General features: G+C 41.5%; 1 protein-coding gene across 3 annotated transcripts; it reads left to right on the top strand.

Moving 5' to 3' along the window:
- Positions 1 to 551: 551 nt before the first annotated feature.
- On the top strand, positions 552 to 23,040 carry LOC116697840 (glycerol kinase). Of its 3 annotated transcripts, none has more exons than XM_032529361.1 (20): positions 552 to 784; positions 3,360 to 3,433; positions 7,112 to 7,218; positions 7,817 to 7,894; positions 9,182 to 9,261; positions 9,568 to 9,705; positions 10,412 to 10,521; positions 11,343 to 11,409; positions 13,905 to 13,940; positions 15,164 to 15,231; positions 15,901 to 15,943; positions 16,050 to 16,130; positions 16,263 to 16,341; positions 16,575 to 16,671; positions 16,896 to 16,980; positions 18,863 to 18,983; positions 20,243 to 20,386; positions 20,917 to 21,003; positions 21,172 to 21,246; positions 22,756 to 23,040. In XM_032529361.1, the coding sequence occupies exons 1-19, from the start codon at positions 731 to 733 to the stop codon at positions 21,243 to 21,245; spliced, it is 1,623 nt and encodes a 540-aa protein (XP_032385252.1). In that variant the 5' UTR covers positions 552 to 730; the 3' UTR covers position 21,246; positions 22,756 to 23,040. The 3 variants fall into 3 exon arrangements, with proteins under 3 accessions (XP_032385252.1, XP_032385253.1, XP_032385254.1); XM_032529363.1 differs by lacking the exon at positions 552 to 784 and adding an exon at positions 3,048 to 3,172; XM_032529362.1 differs by lacking the exon at positions 21,172 to 21,246.

The following is a 23,040-nucleotide window of genomic DNA, read 5'->3' as shown; positions in this document are numbered from 1 at the left end:
AAATATGTCAACAATGGTAACAACATTTAATTTTACCACATAAACAAACGTAAAACTTCAGTTTGCATTTTGTGATTACATGATAATATAAAAAATAAGATGCTGTTAAAATGGAATTTAACACTTCAATGCAATGCTTTTGAAATGGATTTGGGATTTGTGTCCGGAGGCTGAAAAAGTTGAGCCTCTCTTTCTGTCATGCAGAACACTTAAGGCTACACAATCACAGAACATAGGGAGAGTAGAACACAATGTTATAATAAAGTAGCCAAGACAGTGGAGGACAAGAGAGGAAACTGTTATGTAAGTTTTTTAAGAACGACTAGACTTGAAAGACGTCTGAATGGACACTGGGGAATTAAAACCTGAGGGAGGCAGTAATGCTGTAAAAGTTAAAAGAAGAAGAACACCGTCTAACTGTCTAAGCTTCACCAGTGTGAAAGGTGTTGATAGTTGGAGGTCGGTAGCGTACACAGTTAAACGTGCCCCCAAACCTGATTGGACGGAGCGTGGCGACGCCTTTAGACAGACAGCCAATCAGTGCGTCGGCACTGACCGGTTCCGGTGTTAACTGTCTATGGTCGTGACCGTGGTTGTGACTGGGCTGGCTGGCTGGCGGCTGTCAAACCACAACCTCAAGAAAACCACACTCGTGCCGTGGACCCCGGCAGAGCTCCCACCCCCAACCCCCAGCTGGTAGTGTGAAACGTCCTGCTCCGAGTGTTTTACGATGGACCCGTTGGTGGCTGCGATAGACCAGGGCACGAGCTCGACGAGGTTTCTGGTGAGTGACGTGTACAGTCGTGTACCATTACCCAGAATAAATGGCTCCACGTTTCAGACCGAGTGGTCTCTATTAATGCGACGGCTGAGGTTTAACTTTCTTCGGCTTTTGCCGGGCATAGCTAACAACTAATAACGAAAGCCTTCGACTGAAAACAGACTTGTTGCAAGTAGACATATTTAAGAATAACGCTATTTTCTTTTCTTTTCGGCGGGGTGCGCTAACCCTCCGTCCGCGGCGACGTTACTGGGGTTAGCTAGCAGCGTTTGGGTTCATTCCTTAAACTTCAAACGCAGCACATTTGCTGATGTGTTACTAATTGATGGAATTACATTAAAAATAAATACGACTCTTTTTCCTCAAGGACCCCCCTCACTGAAATCCTTTTCTCACTAAAGCTGTTTGGAAGCCCCTGTTTAGTGTAGCTCATGTTAACGCACCTGTTAAATATCACCCCATCTCTAGTGGCGTGAGTACTGCTGAGACATTCCTTGAAAAGTTGTCCCTGTGCCATGTGGAAACCCACCAGATTTCTCCCAATTGTTGCTTCGTTGGGACCACTGAGCAAAGCGAGTCCGGGTTAGTGATCCTTTTGTGTACCGAGCTTCCTGAACTAGGTCAGCTGGAAGATTCAGACTCAGTTTGGAACCCTGCAGAGATAGAAGCTCATCTTGTGGTTAGGTTTTCAAAGAGTAGAGGGACAGGGTTTTGATGTCTGGGTGAAGCTGGTAAACGTTTCTGTGAAATCTGACAGCTTTTTTTAAATTTAATTTAACTAATTGAGACACAGGGAGTCATCGTGTCTGATCCTAAAGTCACGCCACCAGATTAAAAGCTGCTTTGACTTAATTGATTGACAGGTCTTTATTCTAGGACCAACACTGGAGACCAATTCAATCTATTATTATCTCAGACCCTGAGTTTTTTTTTTTTTTTTAGAATAGTGTTTGTGAGCAATGCAACTATAATCTGTTTAGCAATACACAAATGCATATTTAACATTTGGAGCCCAACCTTTTTTTCATTATGCTGCTGACAGTCTATCACGCATTTATAGAGTTGTTCCGATTTCAATACTAGTACCAGTGTCCAGCGGGTATGCAAGTCAATGCAGGATCCAATGCCACATAATTTAGCCTTGAAAAAATTCTCGCTTTAAGTGATTTTATGCATGTTCTTTTTCCGTTATGACTGTCATGACTGAGTTTCAAAGTAGATATTAAAAGAAAGTTCTATGGCATTCATTCTCTGTTGTTGTTTTTCAAATGGTTTCAACTTGAGCCAGGCCATTCACACAATGATAGCAATTCTATCACTCCCTAACAGGGTTAAAAAATGAATATTTTAAACTCACTGGTATCAGATTGGTACTCTGTATTGGCAGATACGCAAGTTCAGGTATCAAAACGGGTATCGGGAAGGAAACGATAGGTCTCAGAACATCTCTGCGTTTATGTGTTCAACAGTTACAGATGTCCACAGCAAACAAACAGGTGCCATAACACTGCTCTGGAGGTTTTCTTAATTAGTAACCAGTTCTTTCCAAAGGGCCTTGAACCCATTGTGAGGTCCCTGGCTGAATCTGTTGAGACTAGGTTAGGCACAGAAAAGGTAATTGAGACCACAAGTTCAACCTTAAACCTGGCCGGTTGTTTGGGAGATTCATTGCAGAACCCACATGATGATAAGTCATAAGACGTCTCTTGTCATAGATGATAATGATTAAGCCCTAAGCAAAGCTTTTTTTCTGCAGTATGACTATTTATTCACCTTCTGTCTCTCCTTTTTATACACGTAGCCTATGTAGTGTATAACACGGGTCACGTAAATGATCTTTGGTTTGTATTACTGGATGATTCAAGTTGATTTACTTAGTTTGCAGTCTGCCTTCTGATCTGCCTTCAGTGCTAATACAGACAAACAGTTTGTCAGGGAAACTGTTCAGAATGAGGTCTCTTGAGTGTGTCAGTACATTTGGAAAGTGAACGCACTTTATTTAGAATTTTACAAAATGTAATTATTTCTTTACTAGCACCACAAACTAAATGCCACTTGGGCTGAGGGCAAAGCCGGACTACAATCAAATTGATGATAATACTCTGGCTAAGATGATACATGACTTGTGTTCTGGGTCAAGAAGACAACTAAAATCATGGGGAACATAATGTTACTTGAACCTCTTGGCATAAGTATTCAATGGACTTGATGTTGACAGAGTTGTAGATTTCGAATACTTGTGTTGTGTGATTTTTGAGGTCCCACTTTAACTGGCCCAGTCATAAGGTCTGTCGTGTTCAGACGGCGTGAGGATGTTCCTGTTTGCTGTCCAGCTGGCTGACCTCTACAGAATGTTACCTCTTTCCTTTTGAGTGTCAAAGGGTTCAGCTGGTAGCCTGCTTGTATCTCTGTCTGTCAAGGTTGCACCGTGCTTAGAAATAGGGCTGCAACTTACTGTTATTTTCTTTAAAGTCTTTCAGAGAAATAATCTTTTTTTTTTTTTTTTTTACAAGCACGCCAGAACAGCCTTCTGTTTTATTTCCATTCTTGGTCTCTAATGAGTTCAATTCCTCTACAGGTGTTCAATGCAAAAACAGCTGAACTGATGAGTCACCACCAAGTAGAGGTCAACCAGAGTTTCCCCAAAGAGGGGTGAGTTCTTTCAACTTCAATATTTTTTTTAATTAATTGTGTCACACAGTTCAGCCCCTAAGACATCCCGTTTACTATTATGTATGACAAATAAAAGCATCACATCCTTACTTTTAAGAAAACTAGCAATCGCAAATGTATGACATTTCTGCTTGAATGACTAAAACAATTGTTTATTCTGTCACTTGACTAATTGTTGCTGCTCTGCTTCACAATAACACAATGTTCTTAGATGCTGGGCTGCCAATAAACACTTCAAACTAACAGAACCCTATTCTCCTGGTACAACAGGTTGTACAGGTAGTACATACTGTGGATAGAGTCAGTATTTTAGCTATTTGCTGAACATCCTTTCTACAGAACGTCTTTGAGAATGGCAGAAAACTAACTTATATGCTACCTTTACACCTGGGCGGCTATTTACGTAAACGGACATTTTAACCTCTCCGTTTTCAAAAATAACATTGTGTACAGCTGTACGTTTTCAGAAAATTGTTCAGTTACACGTACCCGTGTATATATGCCATCAATGCCGTCAAGAGCACGCCAAACCTGTAAGTGGCAGTGTAACGAGGAGCTCAAACCCACGTTAGCCAATCAGAATCACTCGATCCGTCTTCTCTTTCTCACTTCCTTGGCTGCCTCAACCCAAGGGGGTAAACGGGCATCCACAAAGTCTAGCTCCTATGGCGCCATTTTAATGCTACAAAGCACTGACCCGCCGTAAGCATTCCATTGATTGCCATTCATTTTGGCGTCACTTTGACAGTGAATAACTTTACATCTGATGCGTTTAAAGACTTTATTTGTCCGTTGTTTGTTTATTTCTAAAACACAACAATGTATAAAAGGCTAAGTTTCCTTGTAGCTCACGTTATGGCTCCGTAGCAGACGTTTAAAAAAATAAAAATAGGCTAACAATTGCGCAATAACCACGCAACTTGGCGTCGCATAGTCGACAAATCACCGCATTGTCAGGAGAAGCTCTCAGACAGTTTGGACTTCATCAGCTGTTTAGGTTTAATCGCTAATGTTAACCAGCATGTTAGTTAGCAGTAACTAGCCTGTGCCTATGTTAATGTTAACTAGCATGTTAGTTAGCAGTAACTAGCCTGTGCCTATGTTAATGTTAACTAGCATGTTAGTTAGCAGTAACTAGCCTGTGCCTATGTTAATGTTAACTAGCATGTTAGTTAGAAGTAATTAGCCTGTGTCTATGTTATCTCCTAACATATAGTTACGCTCTCCGTCTCTGCTGATTGGGAATGATTGAGATTTCTCTTGCACAGCTACCAGAAGACTTACAGCTTTCAGACAGGTTGCTCACGTCACATCTACAGTACATCATCAAGCTCAGGTGGAGGCTGCGAAGTAACGCCCAGCATCACTGGGAAAGAGCTTCTAACAGACTTCACTGGTCTATGTCCAGAACAACGGGACCTGTTGGTCCATTTCTTTAACTGTCTATGCCTAAACCTCCGGTTGTCTCAGTTTACGTGCAAACAAAGTTTTCAAAAATCTCCACTCTGGTTGGATTTTTAGAAAGACTCGTTTTCAGAGGCGATTTTTCAGTTTGCGTGTGAACGAAGAGCACAAACGAAAGGTAAATGTCTCTCTTTGTCAAAATAACCATGTATGTGTAAACAGGGCCTTAATGTACAAAGAAATGCATGAGTTGCAGATTGTAACAACTGTGCCTACCTTTTCCCTTTTGAATGCTTACTCGGTTACTGAGGTTACACTTTAACAGCATGTCAGACTAATCTCTCACTAAGGTCCAGGGGTCAGTTTCAGAAAGCAGGTTAGGTTTGTGAAAACTCTGGGTTAGTTAACCCTGAGATGAGAGAAACTATGGGTTTTCTGATTCAGGAAGGGAGGTTAATCAAACCTGTGGGAGGGGGGGGGGGAACTTAACCTCAGAGTCAGTTACTATGGTAACTTTTTTGCAAACAGCAGTCGTCTTTATATCATTGGTGATGCAAAGCAGCGGTCCCCAACCTTTTTAGTGCCAAGGACCAGTTTAATGTCAGACAATATATTCACGGACCGGGCTTTAAGGTGTGACTTATAAATACAACAATATAAATATAATAACAATAAACATGAATCAACTGTGTATTGGTATGCAACTAAAATCGCGCCAACAACGTGACATGAATTACATCCTCTCTGCCAACTAACCCTAACACTCATTGACTGTGGTCGCTATGGTGACGTTTAAAAATAAGATACAGATACACCACAAAAGCGACTATAAAGTTCTTGAAAAATTTAGTTTAAAAGCCCACCATAACGCTAAATCAATGGGAGCCTCGAGCTTGTATCTCTGCAACTAGACGGTCCCATCTAGGGGTAACGGGAGACAATGACACTCGAGGTGTGTTGCTTATGTCCAGTCTACTTCCTAATATTGTTTTGGTTGCTGTCACTGTAGAAAACCCCGCATCACACAGATAGGATGCCAGAAATGGCAACAGGGTTTTCAGGGTCAGGGTATTCTGCCATGACTTTAATCCAGAACAACGGCAGAGTTGTCGTCTCGAACACACTTTGAATGCCGCCATCATTTGCGATCTCCAGCAGTTGGTCCTCTTCTGACAGACATTCTGGATTCCCGTGGTTTGTTGACAAATTGGTCGCGGATCCATTTGCAGTTCGTGGGTCTTTTGTGGTTGGGAAGTAGAGCTTGAAATCTTTTAAAAGCAAAGGCAGGTGATCGTGCACCAGCTGGGAGAATGACGGATCAGGCTCAGTCTCACCCCGAATCCCCGTAATAGTATACTTATGATTAAATATGATAGGAATACAATATGTTGGAACTTTTTTTGGCATTTACTCTAGCAGCAATTTTCTCCCAGTCAAAATTTTCTCTTTTACATTAGTCGTGTTGCATATATTTTCAATAAATATATGTAAATAAGTATTTTCGCCAACCTTTTTGTTTGTGGTTGTTACCATGGTGAATTGTAGTATCATGGCTCCATTCATGCTGCCTTTGTATAGTGGTGGTGCAAACGCTTAACTCTGAGTCAACCTACTCTGAGTTAGTTGAACAAACACGAATCGGCTGTTCTGGAACCAAAAACTCCAGTTTCCGTCTCACAGTAAATCCAGTCAGAGTTCAGGGTTAGACTCCGATGCTATGGTTGATACATATTCAGATGTTATTGTCTACTCTATTTCAAATCTGGGTCATGAACACTTGGGCTGCAATATTTTCTCAATTAACCAATTAGTTGTTTGGTCTCTAAAATGACAGAAAAGGGTAAAAAATGTCAATTTCAGTGTTTTCAGACGTTCATGATGAAAAATCAAAGATATGTCTGTTAACCGTCTCAGAGGAGTAAAGAAACCGTAAAACATTCCGATTTAAAATCGGAGAAATCTTGACTCTTCTGTGTAGTGTGTAACAGCAAAGTCTCTGATTGGCGGAACGTGCTGTTACCATGGAAATGTTTACCGCACACATGAACCCTGCGAACAGCTAGAGCGTTCGACCTGTAACCCCAAACCCACTAACGGTATACAGCCTTGTGATAGATAGTAACACCACACACGGCTACACTGTATGGGGATTATTTTGTTGACACCTTTTGTATCTCTCTGGACAAAGTACAAAACACACTGTACATTGTGTTTGTGCAAACATTTACATGCCTGTATTTGTGTTTGGATCAGCTGGGTGGAGGAGGACCCCAAAGAGATAATGCAGTCGGTGTATGAGTGCATGGAGAGGACCTGTGAGAAACTCCGTCAGCTCAGCATCGACATCTCCAACATAAAAGGTGGGACACTGTTGTTGATTACCCCACCCACACCTGTAGCTGGATGAGAGAACGAAAGACCGTTAAGGCCACACCAACCCGATAATCGGCCGTCCGACAGTCTGGCGAGGTGGGTGACTCGAATCTGTTTGGTGGGCCGTCCGTCGGAGGGGCCAGCGGCCTTCATTTTGGCCGACCGGACATGCTCGGTCGGAAGGCGGGCACTGCCGGCAGTCCCACAGTCTGATTGGTGGAATGCTAACCCAGAATTGACAAATGGGATGAACGTGACTAGAGTCCGTCATAATCGGAGGAAAATCTTTCAAACTGACCTTTGTCGATCTGAAATGAAGATTCCGCAGCTGTACGGCCTGTTTCTCGCTTACAATGTTTTCAGAAACACGATTTAGTGAAGTATTTTAGAAAAATATGACGTTGTATTTTGAACGAGCTGTTTGTCCAATCAGCTGCCGTCGGCATTGCTTCGATGTGTTCCGAAGCACTTTTTTTGGCCAACTCGGGGTTGGTGTGTCAGGGCCTTTAACCACACCTCACAGAGAAGAATGGGGGGGGGGGGAAGAGGGATATATTGACATTTGCGTTGTTGCTGTTTTCTCAGCGGTGGGGGTGACCAATCAGAGAGAGACGACCCTGGTTTGGGACAGAGAGACCGGAGAGCCACTTTACAACGCCATTGGTGGGTGCATTTTACATCTTAACAAGTATTGTGAAAATATTTTGTATTTTTACATAAATTCTGTATTAATGATTTAAAATGAAGGCCTTTTAAGACACGTAAATTAACAATAAATCAATAAGGCAAATGGAATAGTACAAATAGAAAGGTTTAATTAAAGTGTATTTGTAGACTAACTTAGATCAAATTTAGACTTCTTGATGTCTGATATCTTTAATTGAGCAAACAAGGAGATTTTGTCATCTGGGAAACAGCCCAGCACATGACTGTTGTTGCATCACATCGTAGTGTCCTACGTCATGTCTGTCCCTGCCCCACCACCCACCGTCTCATGTGTTAGTGGTTCAGTGTAGGAGCTGAGCACATGCAGTCCCTGCTCACTCTAGGCGTGTGTGCTGATAATACCAGCAAAGAGACGCTTCTACTAGGGCCTTTAGTTCCAGCTTGACAGGCAACTTTATCTACAAGCTATTAGGAATGCCTCTTGGTTGCTGTTAAACATGTTTGGACCACAGGAAGTTGCCCATGGAACTAGGAACCTTCTTGGGAGCAGTTACCAGGGTCTAAATAAAGTTATCTGGGCTTTAATTCTCCCTTCATTATGCGCCACACAGTTTCAATAGGAGACAGGTCTGGAATGCAGGCAGGCCAGTCTAGTACCCGCACCATTCCTTGCTTGTAAACGACTGAGCCTTTTGGGGAAATTAACGTACGGTATGTTCAAAAGTCCCTGATCAGGGGGAAATATCAGTTATTAATATATATATAAAATATCAGTTAAGTTATTTTCTGATGGTTAATTTGTGGTTACGTTCCAAAGTATGCTGCTTATGCAGAGACAGACGCTCTTATAGTTTCATTCATTATTTTATGCGGCCATAACATAAATTCATTTTTGTTGTGATTGGCCTAAAGTCATACAGAAATGTAAATGTGCTGTATTTATAAAGCGCTTTTCCAGTCTTAACAACTGCTCAAAGCGCTTTTACATCTACAGGAAACATTCACACACTGTGGCCGGGGCTGCCGTACAAGGTACCACCTGCTCATCAGATAAACATTCATACACATTCACACTCCGATGCGCAGCACCGGGGGCAATTCGGGGTTCAGTGTCTTGCCCAAGGACACTTCGACAATGACTGCAGGGGCGGGGATCGAACCACCAACCTTCCAATTGGCAGGCAACCGCTCTACCACTGAGCCACAGCCGCCCCGAAATATCTGTCTAATCTAGATATTTTTATATTCCCATACGTAAGCCGTCCTCCTCTGCTTTGTCTGTAGTTTGGCTGGACCTGCGCACACAGTCCACAGTGGAGGGTCTTATTAACAAAGCTCCGGGCCAAAACAAGAACCACCTCAAGGTGAGGGAGATGAACAAGAAAGCTTTCATTTGTTTTTAGCTTTCAGATTTTAGATTCAGGCTTCATTGTTCACAAACTCAAGTAATGTATCAGGCTTAGCATGTATAGAAAACATAGGCTGAATGGAATCCTTTGAGTCTAAATTACTAAAGGTCTTGTATATTCAAACGGTTGTCATTTACTAGTGCTTCACTTTAGAAGAGAACTGGTGTGGGTTATTTGCTCTTTTGACTTTCTAATATTTCAGCATATTTACGCTCCTTTTATACCAAACAAAAATCTGTATTTCTACTGTTGTCTCTCCAGCACAAGACAGGCCTTCCCATCAGCACCTACTTCAGTGCAGTGAAGCTCCGATGGCTAATCGACAACGTGGACGAAGTGCGACAAGCAGTGCAAGATGAGCGCGCCATGTTCGGCACGGTGGACTCCTGGATCATCTGGGTAAGAGCTGTTTAAAGCCTGCAGCTGTGCACCAGCTCTTTTAAAATCCCAAGATAGTGAACACATTCCAAACAAATAAGTTTCCAGGTTCACTGAATCTACAGCCCTTTTTGATTTGCAACCTTTTTAATGCAGACTCGGGCTACATTGACACTTCAGTGTTTGGGTTTAAAAACAAATATCTTTACGCCTCACGTCCACACCACTTTGCTGAGTCCCATCCTCTAGAACAAAGACATTTGGTAACACTGCTGCCCCCATTTTGGTTTGAGAGCTCCGGGGTTGCTCTGTAGTCTGGACGGCCACAATCGGAGACCTGTGGAAACGACAACGTCAGTCTTACCAGTTAGGTAGCTTCCATACCTTTCAGTAATAGTCCACCTCGGCGTTGCTGCTAATAAATCCCTGCTCTTACTTTTCACCGTTTTTCTTTCTTTCTTCTTCCCTGTATTTTACTTATACATCAATGACTTTTAACCGCAGACTAATGTCAAAAACTCAGCTTTCTGTTTACACCAGCAGGCCCATGCTAGAGAATGAATGTATGTGATGTGTTTTTGAGAAGTGTTAACACGGATGGAGATCATTTCTAAAATGGCACCTAAACACTTGCGTTGACAGAGAAGGTTTTTCTTTCAAACCACTGTTTGAAATTGAAAATGTAGTAGTGTGGCTGTAGCCTTAGTCCAGCGTTGTTTTTCCTCAGTGTCTGACGGGGGGAAAGAATGGAGGGGTCCACTGTACAGACGTCTCAAATGCCAGTCGCACCATGCTCTTCAACATTCACAGCATGGACTGGGATCCTGAACTCTGCAGGTAAAAAAAACATGTGTGCACACACACACACACACACACACACACACACACATACACACACAGTGGAGCATTTGATGAGTATGTAAACAACTGGTTATAACGAACAGGCCTCAAGCGTACACACACTGTTTTTCACTGGGAAATGGGGAAGATAGGGAAACTGCGTTTCTGTGTAAAAAAAACAAAACCAACCAAAAAAAAACCACAGGCTCCCTTTTAAAAGACTCAAACATTTTAAAGAAAAAAACTAAACTGAAACTAAATTGCTATAAGCTAATATAAACTAAATTAGTTTTTTCATGTAAGGTTAAAACTAAAGACTAATAAAAATAAAATGAACAAAAATCATTTTTAGTTTTAGTTTTTCACTACCGAAAAAAGAGGCTGCGTGAATTTCTGTCGACAGTGGTGACGGTGATCCACGGACACGGAACAGACGCGCCATTCCAGGAGATGGCGCTGTGCTGTAATTGCTTCACATCGGACACTAATGTAGCGCAAAGGATAAACTTTAAATATGGCCATTTCTACCCAGTTCTCCATCCCTGTATTTTGTATGCATATGTATTTCTAAAACATTATACTTGGATATATTAAAACTAAACCTTTTGTGAAAAACTGAAACTAAACGAAAACTAGCAAACACACTAAAAAATACAATAAAATACTGTAATGATCTTGCCTCATGTTCCCCTGAAACAGAGTCAGCCTGTACTGCACATCCGCTAAAAAAGTCAAACCCAATCCTTTTTCCTGTCTGTTGTGTTTGGACTACTATAAACCTGCACCGTCATGACTGATTGCGGTTTTGCTGCTTCTAGGTACTTTGACGTGCCAATGGAAATCCTCCCCAAAGTCCGAAGCTCCTCTGAAATATACGGCTGGATGGTAAGCTCAGTTAAAGGATTTCAAACGCGCTGGGTCTGTTCTGCTTTAGTAATACGGTGTTTCGAGATGGAGCTGATAAGACCTGACCTTGTTGGAGAACTCCAGAGTTGAAAATCTGTGTAAATGGAGGCTAACTATAACCATAAAATTTACTGGTGAATGCTGTCATAAAAATATTTGAATCACTGTAGTGATCATAAAACTCACCTGGTAAGATACAGTGTCTAAATCATCAGACAATGTAGTAAAGGACTTCCAGCTAAATTAGAATTGTCCTTTGGAGTTGACTTTTTGGTTCTAATGGAGAGAATGAGTATTTCAAATGAAAGACAGTCTCATTAAGAGTATTTAAAAAAACAGACATGAAGTATGATTTATAGAATTGGTATTGATGAGTTGATACCAGAGATGGCAGTGTGTACAAATAATGTACTACTGTATTTTCCAGTAAGTTTCAAGCAGCAGCAAAATTCACACATTAAAACTCGTGCAGACGGTTTGCTTGTGTAATGTTTTACTTTGACTGACTTTTGCCCGTTGTATGTTTTAACACGTGTTTGGAACGATTTTCAGTTTACTATTATTATTTTACATACAACAGAGTATGGTTTTTATTGAGTAGGTGAGATATTGATTACTATGACAAATTTCAGTTAAATGTTTCTGATACTGCTCGTATCTTATCTCCTGACGACAGCACAGCTTTACATGCAAGCTGTTTTATGTAACGTGCACCTTTACCCTGCCGTCCAGAGGTCAGCAACGTGGCAGCTTTGTTTGTTTTCCCTGTTTTTATGCGTCTGAATTTTTTTTTTGTTTTTTTTTTTTTTTGTGCTGCGGGGCCAGTGTTGTAAAGTGATCGGAGTAAGTGATGACGTCGGTCGGGTTGGAGCCTCCCAATTGGCCGTTACTAGGGCTAGGTATCGCCAATTGTTTACCGGAATTGATTTGATTCCGATTTCACACAAAAAAGAAGAAAATATTACCCCCAAAAAGTTTGTTTGCTTTTTATAAACAGGACTCACATGCAATTCTTTTTCATATATTTCTTATACAGGAAAGTTAGAAAAAGTAACAATATAAAAACGGGCCCAACTCAGTTTGGTTTTCAGCAGGTTCCTGTTCTGCAGAAACATAAAACATGGGTACAGCACGTCAAGACAGACATTAATACAAGACATCGATATAGAAAAATAAATTTCGACAACTGAAAACAATACAGTTACATAAGGACAAAGACATTTATACAAGACATCCGCTGGGCTAGATAAATACGGACAGTGCAAACCAGGCTTGGATAATACATAAACAAATTAATGAATGCGTGCAAGTGTAACTGTTAAGAAGGAGCTGTTTGTATGCCTTTTTGAAATATGTGATGGATGATAGTGTTCTGATGTGATACGGAATATCCTTCCAAATCTTGGTATATGTATAAAAAAAAAAAAAAAAAATTGTCATTGAAAAGGAAAACCGTTGGGTATCCCTGCAAAAATTTGGCCACAATGAAGCACAGTGACAATACTAGCTTTCAACCTTGTCTTGTTCTTTTACCCCACAATATAGTTGTTCTTTAATATTTACTGTTGGAAAGCCTCTAACCACATCCTCTACTGATGTTTCTAATAATGCTAGAGATCCGCTCATAAGAAAGGAGACACAGTCTTACTCTTTGGCTTTTACTACTCTTGCTTCACTTTATTATCCCCATCATTGTATTATCCTGATGTTTACATTGTTTAACAACACATTTCAGTGGAACAAGTCCCCAATCATTCTTGGAGTGAAATGGTCAAATTCCATCAACGAGAGATAGACACGTAAACAATCGTTGTTTGACTGGCAGTGGGCAGGGGTGTGATAACTTTCCAAAGATGAGAATCCTTGTGCATCAAGTCCCTATTGGGTAATACAAAAGCTCTGCCTGACTGCGATGACTCTTTTCCTGTTGATGCAGTATGTATTACATCATGGCGACTTATTACAATAAGCTGGAAATATGCGCTGATAATATACTGAATCATTACATTGTCGTTGGGATTACTACAGCCACAATATTCTTTTTCTTTTTTCTTTTTTAGTAGTGAACATTTCATGATTCATGTTAAAGAAATAAAGTCCTATACATAAAAGGCAATTCTGTTAATATTTCTTATGATACTAAGGGTGTTTTCACACCTGAGCAGCCTCTCTTTTTGAAACTGCTCTCCAGGGCTGACAGGGTGTAGTGCAGGGGGTTTGGAGCGGATGTTCAGTCTGTTTGTTCGGATGTTTGTCACATGGGATTATTGGATTATTGGCTACAAACAGGTATTTGCCTAGCTCTTATGTTGGATTTCCTCCAATGTCCTGTTGCACCTTCTGGCTTGATCCAGATGTTTTCAGTGTTAACGCACTATAGTATTAACTGTGTGTTTTGTAAGACAATAACAGTCAGCATTATCATGCAGTCATCCATCCAAACTCTAAACCGGTGTGTGTTTCTCTCTCACTAGAAATCCAGCTCTCTCGCAGGAGTTCCAATCTCTGGGGTAAGCACTTTTGCATGTTCATAAGTGTGATTGGCAAAGGACAAAAAGGATTAAAATAATAAAAAATAAAAAAAATCCGGCACACCCATGATGCGGCGACCACACCTCACACGCACACTTAATGAAATACAGTGCTCATTGAAAAACAACCTACTGGGATCCTTTTAGGAAGGCTATGTATACTATACCGTTTGGTTTACTTTGAGATGTTTTCCTTCAACTTTGTGGTCCGTTAGAAGGCTGAGAGTTACTGAATGCATCTGCCAGACTGTTTACCTTAATGAGTGTTCTTAATGAGATGAGTAATAGTACTGTTGATGGGATCCTGTTGATTCCGGTTTTGGCCTGTGTGTTGTTTGACAGCCATGCCGGGTTGCCAGATATACGTGTATGAACGTAAACCCAGCGTGCTACCGCTCGCTGTAACGTTGGGGATCAACCGAGATAGAGTCTAAACTACTGGTCAGCTGTCAGTTTACGCCAGCTAGCTTCCACTGACTGACGTCACGCCCAGCACATCTGTTCGCGGTCGAGTTCTTTTTCCCGGCTCAAGCAAATGGCTAACACTTACATCTAAAGTTAGCATGGGCCACCGCCTCTGCACTGCTGAAAATGCTGCTCCTAAAATATTCGCCACTCAGCGTCATCTGCTATGTCGCTCCAGCTTGCATTGCCAACATAAAGTAAGAATAGTGTCCCGTTGTCGGCTTCAGCTAAGAAAGAAATAGCCTTCAGCCAACGTCCACGTCCAAAATTTCAGATAACGCATCAGATAACCTTCCTCAACGATTGCAGGCTCTCTGGCGGAGCTCAGCTTTGAATGAAGTTCCATCGTGACAGAGGAATGGACAAGCTGCTTGCAGACTGACATGAAGACGTGAATCGGAGGCACAAAAAACGTTGACAGCGGTGAGAGGTCATTATGTTTACCGATACGCGACCTGTGCCTTGCGCGCACCCCCCCTTCCCCCGCATTTGACAATGTTCTCATCGATTTTTCATCAGTATATTTTTAAAAGGCTTTAATAACCTAATTTTAATAATTGGTATCGTTGTTAAATTAATTTCAGCTGGCATATCGTTGCTGGATTATTTATTGACATCAGTCTTTAAAAGGCAGTATCACTCAGGCTCTAGTTTTAGGTTAAGCTTCATTTTGTGTGTTTGTGAGCATGTGTGTAAACGCATACATGGCCTGCTAACTGCGGCCTTGTTTCTCTCAGTGTCTTGGCGACCAATCGGCTGCACTGGTTGGTCAGATGTGCTTCCAGGAAGGCCAGGCCAAAAACACGTAAGACATCGCCCATTTCCTTCATATGACCGCTTTGCTACTGCTAGCCTGCGGGGGTTTGCACTTCACGTCGTGCTGGTTATGGTTTTCATCATCCTTCCTTTTAGGGTTGAGGCAAGATGCCAGCTGAGGTACCAACATTGCATAACATTCAAGGCTTGTAAAACATAAGTGTTGACAACTATTTTCAGTGAAAAGCAGCTAAAGCGTAATTCAAGAGTAGCTAGATCACGTCACACGGGGCTAGTGCGCACATTCACAGCTCGTTGATGTTTTTGTCTGGCTGCTGATTGGTCGACTGAACAAGCCGCAGCATTCCTCTACTCATAGGGAAAAGCTTGGAGAGCCACAGCAAATGAGGGCACATTCACTGAGAGAAAGGTAGCTTTGTTTAAGGGAACGACACTCTTTGTATGCCCAAAGAGTAGCCAGATTTGTCACTGTAAATGTCATTAAAGGGTTCTTAAAGTTTCCAAATCTATCAAATAGATGTTAAGTTGTAAATGTCCTTCATAACCTGTTAAGAATTGGGAGTATCTCCATCATTCAGACAAAGGGTTAACTTATGAGTGATGTTATTTTTTCCTATGTCTTGAAGAAAGTCATCCAATATTCAATCACAGTTCTCTAATCTGCCTTCCCCTTTTTTTCCATCCTTGCTATGTAAAGGTACGGGACCGGTTGCTTCCTGCTCAGAAATACAGGGACTAAGGTTAGATTTTGTGCCCAAGAACATATGATGTGCTAATAACATTGTAAATGACTTCCATGCCTTCTGTGCTGTTCTGCATGATGTTCTTTCTTGTGATTGTGTTCAGCCTGTGATGTCAAACCACGGCCTGCTGACCACGGTTGCTTACAAACTGGGAAAAGATGAGCCTGCCTGCTATGCACTCGAAGTGTGTGAAAGCTTTTCCAAATCTTTTTCCACATTGCAACAATGTCCTCCGTGGTGTACCCTGGTTTGTCATTTGCACCTGCCCGCTGCTCTGATCTAATTTGGATCCAATGTTTTCCTTTCTTCCTCCCAGGGTTCCGTAGCCATCGCAGGAGCGGTGGTGCGGTGGCTGAAGGACAACCTGGGCATCGTGCAATCTTCCTCAGAGATCGGTACTAACATTGTTGCATCTTACCTAGTCTCGCACTGGCAGACCTTACTCCACAGCTCTGCGGAGTAAGGTCTGGCTACACCACAGATGCATTCTTGGATAGGAAAAAAAACACTCTGGGATTCATTCATAACCAAAATCTGTATGTAGCAGCTTAATTGCTTTTTAGTTATATTATGTAGGAAGCGACACATTTGAGTTTGACAGACAAGTCTTCCTCCTGTGTCATTTCAGAGAAGCTCGCAGCTGCAGCAGGCACATCTTACGGCTGCTACTTTGTGCCGGCTTTCTCCGGGCTCTATGCCCCCTACTGGGAGCCTAGTGCGAGAGGGTGAGGCAATCAGCTGTTCAAACACGACTGAACTATATGCTTTGATTTGACTCTCAAAATGAGGAGAACATTTGAAATCTAGTAAACATGTTTTACTTTTTCTACAGTTAGTATTTGGTTGGTTACAATCTGCACCCTCACTTAATCCTACACACTGGTCCTTTTTAATGACAACATTATAGTTAATGCATATAATGCATCCATTTCCCCTGGTTGTTTCCCAGCATCATCTGTGGGCTCACTCAGTTCACCAACAGGAACCATCTGGCCTTTGCTGCCCTGGAGGCCGTCTGCTTTCAGACCCGAGAGGTGAGCAGTGTCTCCTCTCTTCTCCTTCACCCTGTTAAGTTCTGGCAAGGCGGGGATTCTGCTTCTTTTGTTTGAGGAGGGGTTGATTTCAAGGAATTTGATTTTTGAAGAAACAACAATTCTTCTATGATATCATCAACAAATCCCACACGCTGCTCTTGCTATAGCTCCACCTTTTATTTACAAAAGGTTTTGTCCCTCCGGACTTGTGTGTGCGGGATTTGTTCCTTCAGCAACACTTGTCCATGTGTGTCCATGTGTGGGCTGGGCAATAAGTCAATATGATCATTTATCGTCTTTTGATGGAATCCTATCGTGATGACATTATATGTGGAGATATTGTGATATACAATTGCGTTGTCTAAATTGATATTAACAAGCACATGCTAACTCATATTTCTGTTGTGAAACATTTTGCAGAGATATCATTTGAAGAATTGCAGATTTGAACATCACACTATTTTTGGGCATTCATGTAAACAGTCAGTATATAGTATAAAAAAAAAAATTTCACTTGAAACTGTTTACCACATTGTTGATGATTAATCATCTATAATCTCATTGTAAACAAATATTTTGTGAAAGCACCAATTGTCAATCCTACAATATCTTTGCAATATCCACATCAATGTATTTGGTCAAAAATATCTGAATGTGAACTCTGATTTTCTCCATATCGCCCAGCCCTGTGTGTGTGTGTGTGTGACTGCTGGCTGCTGATGCATCACAGCTTTATTATACGTACAGTATGGGTTTGTGGTTGTTGCTTGTTTGACGTGTCACATCAGATGGTCACATTATGGAATTGCTTAAAGGATAATCCCGTTATATTTCCACCTAGTGTGAGTCCCATAAATGTGGCGTTTGTAACATGGCTCGTGCTAACTTTGCACTCGCCACGTCTCCTAAAAAGTACTGTGCATATTTCAAAGCAAGCGTCCAACAGCTTTCCAAAATAACCTGACTTTCACAAGAATCGTTTCAAACACTCGTTGAAAGGCTGACTGCATATGGTCACATCGTGTGTGTGTGTGTGTGTGTGTGTGTGTGTGTGTGGTGTGTGTGTTGTGTGTGTGTGTGTGTGTGTGTGTGTGTGTGGTGTGTGTTGTGTGTGTGTGTGTGTTGTGGGTGTGTGTGTGTGTGTGTGTGTGTGGTGTGTGGGTGTGGTTTGTGTGTGGTGTGTGTGTGGTGTGTGTGTGTGTGTGTGTGTGTGTGTGTGTGTGTGTGTGTGTGTGTGTGTGTGTGTGTGTGTGTGTGGTGTGTGTGTGTGTGTGTGTGTGTGTGTGTGTGTGTGTGTGTGTGTGTGGTGTTTTGGACAGTCTCATAATGATATGAAATCCTGAATAAAAGAAGTCATAGTCGTGGCTACATTTATGTGAAATACGCCTGGTTAATTTTACTTTTAAACCGATGCAGTGAAGGTTAAGTGTATCTCTTTTGTTTTTTAATTTTTGCAACCAACTGAAAAGCATGTATTTCCTAAATAGAAACGAAGACACTGAAAATACCAACTTTTTTCCAAGAGTTATGTAGTTGTCGTAAAAGACCCTGGTTAAGGCTGAAATTGGTATGTGTTTCAGGGCGTTTCACACATACCTCAGTTGGTCTGGACTTTCGGACTTTTCAGTTTGGTCCGAACCAAAATTTCAGGTGAGAAAGTTGTCACGGTCTGGATCAAAAGACCAAAGTTAGTTCTGGATCAAACTGAACCATGGTCCCGTTCGTTCATAGAGTGAAAGTATTTTTTGGATGGTTTGGAAACCAAAATTTCCCAGATCAAATGTATGCAATGTAACAAAATAAAATGAGCCATGGTCCGGACCGTGGTTCGGACTTCCAGGTGGGAATACGCCCTAAGTGAGTGGCTCTATGTGTGTAACAGATCCTTGATGCGATGAACCAGGACAGCGGCGTCCCTCTGACACAGCTGCAGGTGGATGGAGGTATGACGTCAAACCGATTACTGATGCAGCTGCAGGCCGACATCCTCTGCATACCCGTAGGTAAGAGGACGCTAATAGCACACGCATGCACTCGTACATACACATCCAATACACATAGGTTTGTCAGTTATGTTATACAGTACTATTCATGCAAAGATGCAATCCAAACTGCTGATAATGCTGAGAAAATATTAGGCAAAAGCACAGGTCATGCCTCTGGTTTCTGCTGCATCGATTTGAATCCCTTTGTTTTCTTTTTAACTGTCCACATTGTTAGAGTTACAGGTAAGCTACATTGGTGACGAACTTTTAAATGAAACGCTGGGGCAGCTTCAACTACTTTAACATTTTAGAAATATTAAAGAGTAAAACTGACTGAACATGGATTTATACCCTTTCTGACTTTAGTCCCATTTTAGACACACATACACCCAAACACACAGAGACACAGACCTGCGACCTACACCTACCTCTGTACCTGCGAAGTACAAAGACATTAGACTTAAGCATTTAAACATAGTTCATCCCTGATTATCTGTCACACACAAACATTTTTGCATTTGAATGAATGAAATTTACTAGTGTTAAGGATAGTGGGGCTCGAAAGTTTGGGCCCCCCCAGGTAAAAATGTGTATTAATGTGCATAAAGAAGAAAGAAAGGATGGAAAAAAATCTCCAAAAGGCATCAAATGACAGACTAGACATTCGTACAGTATGTCACAAAAAGTTAGATTAAATTTCCATCACTTATGCTTTCAAAATAACAGAAAACAAAAAAAATGGCGTCTGCAAAAGTTTGGGCACCCTGCGGTTGTTCACCCCCCCCGCTGCAGAGTTAATACCTTGTAATGGACTTCTCATTAAATTCTGTGCCTTTTCTTCTCCAAACGCACCTTTGCTCATTCCGGCCAAAAAGTTCTATTTCAACCTCATCGGTCCACAGAACTTGTTCCCACAATGCATCAGGCTTGTCTATATGTTCATGAATGTTGTGGTGAGGATGTAGAAGAGGTTTCAGGAGGTCAGATGAGTCTGGGCATTTAGGGGGGGGTGGGTGCATGCTAGAAACTCTGCAGGGGGCCCAAACTTTTGCAGACGCCATGTTTTTGTTTTCTGTTATTTTGAAAGTGTAAATGATGGAACTAAAATCTAACTTTTTGTGAGATATTATACAAATGTCTAATCTGTCATGTGATGCCTTTTGGGATTTTTTTTCCCCATCTTTTCTTGGCTTCTTTATGCACATTAACAAAAAAATGTACTTAGGGTGCCCAAACTTTTGAGCCCCACTGTACCTAATTTTGAATGTTTGTGCTAGTGCGCCCCAGCATGTCGGAGACCACAGCTCTGGGTGCAGCCATGGCAGCGGGGGCAGCAGAGGGGGTGGGCGTGTGGAACCTGAGCCCCAGTCATCTCCCACACGTCACATCTGAGAAATATCAACCTCAGATCAACTCTGACGGTAAGAAAAAAAAAAACACCCAGAGCAAATGTTTGGCGCTCTTTGAAACTACTTGATCCAGTTGATATGTGCATGTGTTTCTCAAAGATAGTCAGGTTAACTCCTCATTTTCTGCCATTTAGTGGATGTTGCCATCATCACCAGTGTTTTTCGCAGTGGTTAGGGTTAGGGGCCAGTGTTTTTCAAATTGCTAAATGCCGAGCTTTGCGTAGGAATCGGCGTACGCCCATCCAATGCCTGTTTAAGGTTGTAAGCATGTTTCACAAATGAGGGCCAATGACAGTTCTGATAAATAATCACTAATTGTGAGGTAAATGAAAATATTAAAACGGCTAGAACAGTCTGGAAATGTTACTGTAATGTAGCCTTTAAAACTAGAAAGTGTGTCATCATGACATTGCAGTAGCCAAAATGTATGACAATATCTAGTCTAATATATCAATGTTTATTTAATATTGATATGTTACCCAGCCCTAACAGAAATGGCTCTGTATCCGCTCGCCTAACTTGTCTGTCCTCTTTGCAAACAGAGAGCGAGTTTCGCTTTGCTCGTTGGAAGAAAGCCGTCCAGAGATCCATGAACTGGGAGACCACAGAGCCTTGCTGCAAAGCCAACGGTACCCAATTGCAATATTTGTCCTATTCAGAAAACAAATGGGACTGAAGAAAGACGTTATTCCAGCAGTTGTATGAATCTGTGACTTGCTTTATATGTGGTTTCTGTAGCATCGTTAGTCTGACTGTGATCCATCTGGGATGCTCTCTTTCTCATCCACCGAGAACAGGTTTAGGAAAGAAGATGAACGGCGCCCCCTGGGGGGTTCCTCCCATCCCTCCCCCCACCAGAGCAGACCCCTAAGGTTTTCTGCCGCTGCATGCCATCTGACAGACAGTTTGAAATGCTAAGTTCTTGATGGTGTGGCGGGGTTGAGAGACTGTGGCATGGTCACACGTGCAGCCATTACTAACACAGTGTGTTGAAGGTTCCACTGACGCACAGCTTTCATATCCAATAGACATGTTTTTGTTATTGGACACTTACATTTCCATTGATTCATGCTTTTTTTACCAGTTTAATAAGGAAGAGACCTACCTTAGCTGCGGAATGGAAAATATGGATGTCTTTAACGAATAATAAAAAAGAAAAGAAAAAAAACGGAGTCAATTTTATAAGACATTTTAAATGTAGCTACACTGAGAGGCAGCTCCATCAAATCAGTTGTGGATGACATCATTGTTATTGGTCCAGCCCTAGTGTTAATGTTGCATTTTTTTCTTTCTTCCTTCTGTCCAAAAAGGGCTTTTTAAGGTTAGAAACCAGTTTGGGTTCAACTCAGAGATTGAATTGTTCTACATTGTACTGTACGCTTGTTGTTGTGACAAATACTAATAGTTTCTGTTGTATGTCAACATATGGTGAAGCGACGTGTAAGTCAGATACTAAATGCGTCCAACCTTAAAATAATCCAAGTTTTCACAATCGTTTTAGAGCTGTGAACTGAAAACCGTTTGAGAAAAAGACTTAAATGACGAAAAATGCATTGATGTGTAACTTTTATCAGCATGTGGTTTCCAGAGCCGAGGCGCATTAGTGCAAAATAAGGTGTTCAATGGTCACAGAGCTGAACCATGGAGCGCTTTCAAAGTCACTTAAAGAATACTAAAGTAAACTCTACAGGGAGCGAGTGTAATCCAGTTAGGGATGAGAGATGCCTTCAATGTTTGTCAGAACTGCGGTTGCACACCATAAGCAGTTAAATCATAAATTACAATAACCAAGACCGAGGCAAGACAAACGCACAGACAACTGCCTAATATAGGATGTGGTGGAGGCTATATACAACATTTAAGCCTATTCAGTTTTTGCTACTGAGAGTAGGAAACAGGATTTAGAATGTGTCACAATTGTTTGCAATTGTTTTAAAATTGTTCTATATTTGTGTAAATCAATATAAAAAAAAATTATGTCCAAGATGGTCCATTTGTTAATGTTTTAATGTAGAACCTAGTGGAAAATTAAGGAAAAAAAAAAACCTATTCTGAAATCAGAACAATTGCACAGATCTTTGATTCTGCGTCCTCTGAAACCTATTTCTAATGCATTGGGCTCAGCTACAGTTCAGCTGAATCTGGGCTTGCTTTAACTGAGCATTCAGGTCCAGTTTGGCAATTCTCTGCCGCACCCGTTCCAGACAGTCCGATGTGAAGTGACAGAGCAACAGACCCAGACTGTTTCCATGTTTGGGTCACATTGTTTTATTGAACTAACCGCTTTTCCTCTACACTTTGTATTCAACCACAAATCTATTGGTCCGTCAAGCTGTTTGAATTGTGGTCTCTCTGAGAATGATCTTCTTGTCACCCCAAAGATCACCAGCACTGACTGGTACAGTACCCTCATGGGAACATGAAAACCTACTATGGAGCAAGACTGGAAGAGGAAATGTGCTCATGTGGGTGATGTAGAGCCTGCTAGAAGTAGGATCCCCATGACTGAAAAACCAGACTGGCAATTATGGAACCTTTTTTTTTTTTAAATGGAATTTCCTGGGTCTTCCTTTTCTTAAACCATGGATTTGTCTTCTCCACCTTGTAAAATAAACATAGGGGAACTCTTGTTCTTTGTCTGAAATAACTATTGCACCTCATACTGT

Source organism: Etheostoma spectabile, chromosome 11 (genome assembly GCF_008692095.1).
Source record: "Etheostoma spectabile isolate EspeVRDwgs_2016 chromosome 11, UIUC_Espe_1.0, whole genome shotgun sequence".
NCBI classification, from domain to species: Eukaryota; Metazoa; Chordata; class Actinopteri; order Perciformes; family Percidae; genus Etheostoma; species Etheostoma spectabile.
This window is presented reverse-complemented; position numbering and strand designations above follow the sequence as displayed.